Source organism: Lipotes vexillifer, unplaced genomic scaffold (genome assembly GCF_000442215.2).
Source record: "Lipotes vexillifer unplaced genomic scaffold, Lipotes_vexillifer_v1.1 scaffold21, whole genome shotgun sequence".
Taxonomy (NCBI): Eukaryota; Metazoa; Chordata; class Mammalia; order Artiodactyla; family Lipotidae; genus Lipotes; species Lipotes vexillifer.
This window is the reverse complement of record NW_006774065.1, coordinates 564,716-573,550: the sequence shown is the minus strand read 5'-3', so window position 1 is coordinate 573,550 and position 8,835 is coordinate 564,716. Positions and strand designations below refer to the sequence as shown.

Here is an 8,835-nt window from a genome sequence, read left to right as displayed (position 1 = left end):
GGAAAGAGCTGTGGGCGGAGGGAAGAACTTAGGAAGGCAGATGTGCCAGTAAGTCTGAGGAACTGCCAGAAGGGCCGTGTGCAAGGTCAAGGTGAACGGGAGGACAGAAAGGGGTTAGGATCAGATGGCAAAGGCCTCAAGGGACAACATAAGGGCTCACCTTGACTCGGAGGGGATGGGGCAGGTTCACTGCAGGGCTTTAAGCAGAGGAGGACGGTGCAATTTTCATAGGATTCCTTGGGCTGCTGTGCTGAAAAACCTGACCAGGGAGCACAGGTGGGCGCAGGGATCCTGCAGGAATCCAGGTGAGAGCCGATGGCACCTTGGACCAGGGTAGTGGCCGTGGGTGTGGAGAGAAGTTGGATTCTGGTTATATTTTGAAGATGAAGCCATAAAATATCCTGATGGTTCAGTGTGAGAAGTGAGAGAGAGTCAAGGCTGACTCCAAGGCTTTCGGCCTGGGTAGCTGGAGAATGGACAAGCAACGGCCTGAGATGGGAATGTGGGTTTCACGGGGAGTGATGGGAAGTCAGGCGCTGGCTAGGGTAAGCGTGAGCTGCCTTTGACCACCCAGGTTGAGATATGGAGTTGGCCACTGGATGCTTGAGGCTGGAGTTCAAGGGGAAAGGTCTGGGCCTGGGATATCAGTTTGGGAGGTGCCAGGACAGAGATGGCATTTGACACGTGAGACCGGGTGAGCGCGGCCAGGAAAGGTCTGAGCCCTGGGACGTGCCAATGGCCGGCGGTCAGGGAGATAAGGAGACACCAGCATCTGAGTCCAACAGCGGCCCAAGAGAGCACACATTAAAGCATCTCAAGAGTCCTTCTAGAAAAATGGTACAGATAAACCGGTTTGCAGGGCAGAAATAGAGACACAGATGTAGAGCACAAACGTATGGACACCAAGGAGGGGAACGTGGCAGGGGGGCTGGGGGTGGTGGTGAGATGAACTGGGAGATTGGGATTGACATGTATACACTGATATGTAGAAAATGGATAACTGATAAGAACCTGCTGTATTAAAAAAAAAAAAAGGAGTCCTTCTAGAAGCTTCCAGAAAAGATGGAAGGAACTTCACCCAAAATGCCAGGAAGTAAGCACAGGTCAGGCCACTCCTGTTCCTTCCTCCCCCCCAGCACGAAGCAATCGGGGAACAGGAGGAAACAGTGGGGCGGAGGTGGGGGAAGGAAGCACGACAATGAAGCCAGCTGTGCCCTGGGCCATCAGGGGCCCGGACCTCTGGGCTTGGGGAGGTTCTGAGCAAAACGATCCTGAGCTTCGAATCAGAACCACCTATAACTCACCAGCTCCTGGGCCCTGGAAATCTCCAAAGCCAGGAATGAACTTCTGTGTGTTGTTTTTGTTTCTCTTTGCATTTCAGCTCTGGCGGCCACTCCCAGAGCCAGTGGAGGCCAAGGTCGCATTTGACCAAGGGGGAGGGAGACGAGGCACATGAAAGGACTTCACCTTTTGTCTTGCTTTTGTACTTCTGGCCGACTGCTACAGTTGAATTCTTTGCACCATAAATGTGTTTATGGGGACGAAGCTGCTAGATCTCTGTGGCACAGAAGGGCCGGGGGTATGGGAGGGAGGTGGGTGCTCAGGCTGGACTCCCCGAAACCGAATTCTCTAGTTCTAAGATTATGAGCCAGAAAAGTCAGCCTTGTGGCTGAAACCAGCTTTGGGGGCGGCTTATGACCCCAGGGGCCTCTCTGCTGCTGGCCAAGGGCATAGGATCACCCTTCTGGGCACCATGACCACCGGGAGGACCCACGGTCATTGACGGAGCAGACATGCCTGTGCCGGGGCTCCAGCGGGACCAAACTGCCCAAGGGAAGCTCTTCAACAAACAAGTCCTTGACACCGGCTCACTTCTGTCCCGTTTGCTAGAAGTTGAAGCCAGAACGGGATGATTCCAGGTAGCTGAGTGTCACCAAATTCTAGCTAATCACATGAGTCACGGAGCAGAGGCCCAGCCAGTATGAGTCATTCTAGGAAGGGATGGGGAACTGTCCTTAAATGGGAAGAGCCAGGCACACTGAACACAGCCCCATGCCGGGCCTTGGGAAGGCCAGACCATGGCCATGTGTGGGACACATGGCCACACGTCTGTGCACACACCACAACACACGCGGACACGTGTTAACACGTGTGTTCGCATGTCCCCGTGTGTAACTATACACTCAACAGGTGTCAACACACATGTGTGAGCCCACACACAGACACATACATAGCCGCACGTGTGAACCCGTGTGTGCCAGGCTACCACACGTGGGCACACGTCATGTGTGTACACGCGTGTTCGTTCACATACACGTGTATGCCATCACAGAGACACTGTGCTCCATGCCGACACATGCTGACACGCAACACTTGTCTGTGTGTGCGTGCTTCAGCACATGGCCACACACAGGCGTGCATGGGCGCATGCCGACACATGTTCCTGTGTCACCAGTCAGCGTGTACAGCCGGCACACGTGTGCACACACATGAAGCCAGAGGAACGAATCTGTCAGCAGCAAAGAGCGGAACAAAAATAACCAACGCTCGGGGAGACTAAAAATAGCCCGTATTTTCAGCTGTGGCTCTGGAGGGATAGGAAGCTCCCGGCAGGAAAGAGTAAGAAAAACACAGCAGACTCGGAGCACACCTGCGACCCCACTGCCCCCCGAGAAGGGAGCACCGCCCCACCGTCCGCAGCCATGGGTCAAGTCCGCGGCCAGATGGAGCCTGATGTGGTCAGAGGCGGTCAGCCCGCGACGCCGTGACGCCCTCTGAGACGCAACCCTGGGGCTTTGTGGAGGTCCAGACGGACGGCAGGGCACAGAGCTGGCCGAGCAGACCCTGCAGGACAGGCGGGGTCACCCTGAGGGTCGCTGGGACCATGGGCCAGGGAGAGGCTGCCCTACCCAGCTTCCCTTGTCATCTGCGATTCTAGAGCTGTCCGGGCCTAGCAGACAGCCCTGGAGGGAAGACATCAGGACGTACTCTGTACTCGCAATTTGGGGGAGGTGAATATCAGGGGAAAGGCCTGGGAAGGACCCCGCTGCCCCACTGTCTGTGCAGGAAAAGGACAAGGAAAGGTGGACCCAAGCAGAGAACAGGGGAAGGGCCTGCCCTGCCCCCGACATGTCAAGTCGAGCTGCTCAGAAATACTGTACAGAGAGCAGGGAGGACGGGGTCCACAGGTGGCGGACTCGCTGGAATCTTGTTTCTGCCACTTCAGCTGTGTGACCTGGGGCAAGTGTCCTTCCGGCTCTGTGCTTCCATTTCCCTCAATAAAAGAGAGGCAGAGGGAGCTATTTAGATACGAAATGAGGCAGCTGAACACATGTAAAACACTTAGGACAGTGTCTAGTGCATAATCAGCGTCCACTGACTGCTATCTCTCCCCAACCCCTGCCTTTGAACTGATGGGCAAAGGAGATTTGCCAGAGGGCACGAAGCACGGGGGCAGGGCACAGTGTTCCTGAAGGCCCTCTGGGTGGCCCTCGCCAAGGGAGGAGGGGGCAAAATAGAGTCGGAGGCTGGGGGTGGCGGTGGGGAGAGGCTAAGGAAATAGCCTGACCTCAAAGTCTGCTCATCCCACCATCCTACTGTGAACCCAAGCACTGCTCTGGTCCTGGGGACACTGCAGGGATAGTGACAGGACAGCCCGTGCCCCTGCTCTTGAGGCATATAACATAAGGGGGTGACTTTTAGGGACACGAGTGGTGAACTGTACAGATATCTGGGGATGAGCCTTCCGGGCGGTAGAAAAAGCAAGCCAGAGTTTGGTGGGACCAGGCTTGCTGGGTTCAAGGACTTCAAAGAGTTAAGCATGGCAGGTGAGCAAAGGAGCCAAGAGGGGGTGCAGTGACAGAGGGAAGGAGGGCTGCATTGTGGCGGGGGGGACTTCAGCCACTGAAATGACCTTGGTATTCACTCAGAGTGACACAGGAAACCTCAATGGGTTGTGAGCAGAAGGTGCACGTGATCTGGTTGTCTGTGGAGACCAGAGATGAGACTACTGCAATAGTCCAAGCAGTGGATGGAGGAGGGCAGAGTGGTGGAGACGTTGAGAAGGTGTCAGAATGCAGATATGCCTTTGAAGGTAAGCCCATAAGATCTGCTGATGGACCAGATACAGGGGTATCACAGAAAGCATGCAGTCAAGGATGACCCAAGGTTTTTGCCTCTATCCTTGGAGGGAACGAATGGAGATATCACTTATTGAGATGGGGACACAGATGGGGGAAGACTTTGGCAGCTGGAAAAATTCATGGATGTAGCACCCAAGGCTGATTCCAACTAGAAAACATAAAAGACAGCAGAGGGGGACTCAGCTTCCCACCCCACCCCCGGCCGTGGAGGAGGCCACCAGGCCCATCACTGCACATGGTGGCCCAGCAAACGAACCCAGCGGGGCCTTCCCTGGTGGACCAGAGACACCCAGTAACTTGGAAATACGCGCCCAGGGACCTGGACTGTGCTTCCTAATCCATGCAAACACAGAGGGCCACGCATGCCAGGCTCTGTTCTAGGCTGTGGATATAAGAGCGCCCGTCCTCCTGGGGTTTGCCTCAGGATTTTTTCACACACACACACAAACACACACACACACACACACACACACCAGCAAGATAACTTGGGCAAATTACTCTCTTAAACTTCTGTTCCCCTAACTGTGGATGATGACAGTGAGATGTGTGTCCCAGAATTCTCCCAGGACTAAACGAGATGATCAACATTTACAAAGATGCCTAGCGCACAATCATCCTCGATTATACTCCTGAGTGCATTCGGTCTAACACCTCTTGTCCAACCCCACCCACTGGGGGAAAGGAGAGGAAATGAGTCTCATTCTCCCCCAAGGCCTCTCCCACCGACCTCCATCTCCAGGGCCCCTCCACTGTGTGCCTCCTGCATTCTGCATCTAACTCATTTGGCCATTCTCTGGGGAAAGCTATGGATTCGTTACTAATCTTTAACTAAACACACAATACGTGAATACATTCTCCTTATTTACAAAGAAAAAGTATGAGCCTTACAGATAATGCATAAATATTCCCCCTGCCACACCCCCAGTCCCCTGAGAGTAACCGCTTTTGTCAGTCTGGTGCACACCCTTCCACACCTTTTTCTGTGCTTTTTTACATGCACTGATAGAAACCCAGTGAAAAGACAGAGTATTGTTTTGTGGAGGGTTTTGGGGTTTTTTTTGTTTTTTTTTTTAACATGAGTAGCCTCAAAGCTTTTTTTCAATTAGTAATGTGTTTTTTCTATTTTTCTGTGCCCAAACATAAATATCTAGCTCCTTCTCTCTAACTTTTACCTAGAAATCCACTGGATGAAGGACTCCTGCTTTACTTCCTATGCCCCTATTGAAACATAGACCAGATTTGGCAGTCAGGATTCCTGCCCGAAACTGCCACGAGCTGTGTAAACCGGGTACATCCAGAGCAGTTTCACACACAGGTCACTGCCTTTGTACTTTATCATCTTGCCCGGAAACAAACTAAATCCAACCCCTGCCTCAGAGCTGAAGACACATGCCCTGGCTCAGAGGTGAAGTAACTGGCCTGAGGTCCCCAGCCAGCAAATGGCACAGCCAGATCCGCAAACCCTGAGCTCTGGAAAGTGACATCGGTTTCAAAACGAGCCACACCCCTATGCAACCCCATCAGTAACCTGAGAAATGTAAATCACACACATCAGATTACCCCCCCCCAAAATTATAATAAGAAATCGGTAATCCCAATAATGGCACAGATGTGAGGGAGTGACTAGTTCCATACTCTGTGGATGGGACTATAAATGCCCTCAGTCTTCATAAGGGCCATTAGTCTGTGTCCAAATGCAAACTGTACATACCATCTGGACTAGAGGCTTCTCTTCTAGAAATGTACCCGGTGGAAATGTTCGTCCAGGTACACAGAGAGGTATGTATGAGAAAATTATCAGTCAACGGACAAACAGGTAAGGAATTAAGTGTACAGCCATTCAAAGGAATACTATGCAGCAGTGAAAAGTGTGACCGATTTATATGTTTTGACATGGAAAAATTCCCAAGCAATATCTGTGAATTGAAAAGCAAACTGCAGGCTATTTCAATGTAGTTTAGTTCAATATATGTAAATATATATATATATATATATATATATATATATTAATGTGTCTAAATCCATGCTCGTGATGTGTATCTCCATAAAAATCTAGAAAGATACTCTTGGATGATGGTGGTACTATCCCAGGAGGGGAATAAAACGGGGGGAACCTTTTTTTCCCTCCACTTGAATTTTTTTTTTTTTTTACAAACAAGAATCCATGTATTTTATATACACGGACTTCTTTAACCCCAAAGCATAAAAAAATAAAGTAGAAATCAAAGCACAAGCTTCCCATTCAAGTTGCACGTGGACACGTGCAGCCAAAGAAAACACCAGCGGGCCGTCCCTCCCTCTCCTAGCATCCCACCCACTCGGTCCCCTGAACACAGATGCCCTTCTTCCAAGGGAAGGCTCTTGGCCAGGGCTCAGCCTGAGCTGTCCAAGAAGAAACTGTCACAGGCTGGACTCGCCTCCGTGCCTTCACGCCAGTCAGCCACAAACCAATCACCTTTGGGATATTCACAGAGGACGCTGGCTGGCTCTCACTCAAGTTTAAGCCCAGAAATCTTAGTTCCGGGACAACTGAGGACAGTGGCGCTTTCCTCTTTGGAAGCCCTGAGGAGGAGTGGGAAATTAGGTAGGGCATGCGGGTGTGCATGTAAACACACACACACACACACACACACACACACACACACACACACAGACATCCTTCATCTGATTGAGAGCCGTGAAAAGAAAACACCTGAATTAAGTCCAAGAAGGACTGGGCTGACAAGATTCTGCATCAGCTATAAATCCCACCCATCCCCACACCCCCAAAGCAACAGGCTCTCTGCACGGGATCACGACGGGCTTGCCACGCTTACAGCACCCAAGTGATGGTCTCTCCAGGGCTCACACAGTACAGAAACCACAAATTTGGCGGGCGTTTACGGCCGGCTTTCACTGAGATAAAGCTTTCATAGCTACTTTGAAAAACAAAACAGATACACCCGTTGGCCACCACGGGAGAGAAAGAAGCTGTTCTGGCCGCTCTCAGGTTTCCCCAAGAAACTTTTTCCCGCCACTTTACAGGCAAGAAAAAAAAAACCACTAAGAGGAACTCAATGTCACCATAGGCCAGGATCTCCTTGCAATCAGATTACAGGATTTAATGGGACAAGATTTGACAACAAAACAAAGGACACAGTGTAGCCAAGATGACTCAGACAACTGCTCACCCAGAGACCTCGAGAAAAACCAAACGTTACTCCATCTTTAAAGCCAAAAAATGGCAGCCAGGTCCAAGCAGATGCAGCCTTCATTCATTCGCTCATTCATTCATCTCCCAAGCATCCTGCGGCTGGGCATGGGGCACAGACACGAAATGGAGACAAGTCCCCATTCTCAAGAAACTCGCCTAAAGAAGCCGGTTAAGGGGAAAAGAGAAATCAACTAGCAAGTGATGACAGCCACATCTTTATGCGTCTGGCTGGATCTTGGGCCAAGATGAGCCTCAGTCTCCCCTCCCGGCCCTGCAGGTGCTGGCCTTTCCTTCAAAGAGCTGAATGCTTTTACCTCAAGTGTGATACTCTGCAATCTCCCTGTCCTTCAGTAACTCCAGGCTCATTCAAAAATGCCGCCAGACACCCAGGGCAGAGTCTGACGGTCTGAAGGCCAGCTGACAGCCTTAATTTGTCTCCCTGGTTGAAAGGGCAGTGGTGTATAAGGTTAGGATCGCAAGAAAGCTCTCAGGCTGTGGACTCCCCAAGGACCCTGCTTATGCAGCCTTGGGCTTATGCCTGCCTCTGTGCGGATCTGGGGAGAAAAGCGGCTTATCACTGCCAATCTGCATCAGGAAGGCAGCGTCCGGGAAGGACAGAGCAGCCCATTCCGCCTCTGAGAAGGGGTTTGTATGGGGAGGCTCTGGACGGCAGAGGCCGCTCTCCTGAGCACCCACCGGCCTGGGCACCCATGTGAGTCTCACATGCACGTGCATGGAGGGTTCCTGTCCTCCTGTGCTCACAGGAAACAAGCAAAGTGCAGCCCTAGTTTTACCACAGGCTGCCATAGAAGAGGCAAGAAGCATGTGAGCCCGCTGCTGGGCTCCTCCAGGCAGTACCAGAAACGTGGCCACACTCCAGGTCCGCCTTGGACCCCAGACCCTTAAGGTGAGGTCAGGCTCCCAGGTGGTCTCTAATTCAGGCTACCCCAACCAGGGCCTGCGCCTCCAGCAAAAGCCCTGGATGCCCTCCTTGGCCCCCAAACTCAGCCTGCGTCCTGGGTCAGGGAGGTTCCTGAGAAGGTGGCCAGCTGCCCCTCCTCATGCCCTCTGGTCTCTCCGGTGCTCCGGGGCCCCGGCCCAGGACACCCGGCCCTCCTCGGCGCCCAGCGCCCTCCAGCCCCGGAGGGGCCCGCGTGCACTGATCTCCGGCAGGGCCCCTCACCCACCTTGAGGACCTGCTGCTTGATGATCGAGGGCACCATCACGATCATGATAACGCCCAGCACTGCGCACAGCAGCCCGGCGAAGCCCAGCGCCGCGGCCACCCGGCGCGCTCGAGAGCGGCTGCCCATGTCGGCGCGCCCCGGCGCCCGCGCGGTGCTCGCGGAGCTCCGCGCCTGTGGAGGGACCGAGGCGGGGACGGAGTTGACGGAGGCAGCGACTCCGCGGACGCGGGCTGCAGCGGCACGGCTGGCCCCGGACCGCAGCGCACGGAGGAGCGGCCCGCCAGGTGGCCAGCGGTTTTATGTGCCATCGCCG

At 53.2% G+C, this 8,835-nt stretch overlaps 1 protein-coding gene across 4 annotated transcripts in view; it reads right to left on the bottom strand.

The window, feature by feature from the left end:
* The window catches only part of SCARB1 (scavenger receptor class B member 1), a 74,855-nt gene extending 66,072 nt beyond the window's left edge, over positions 1-8,783 (bottom strand). For 2 of the 4 annotated variants that reach the window (XM_007448650.1, XM_007448652.1), the window contains exon 1: positions 8,523-8,648. In XM_007448650.1, the coding sequence (XP_007448712.1) occupies positions 8,523-8,648 (126 nt within the window). Of the gene's footprint in view, positions 1-8,522 lie in introns of all 4 variants that reach the window. The other 2 variants (XM_007448649.1, XM_007448651.1) reach the window with 2 other exon arrangements.
* Between the last annotated feature and the right edge of the window lie 52 nt (positions 8,784-8,835).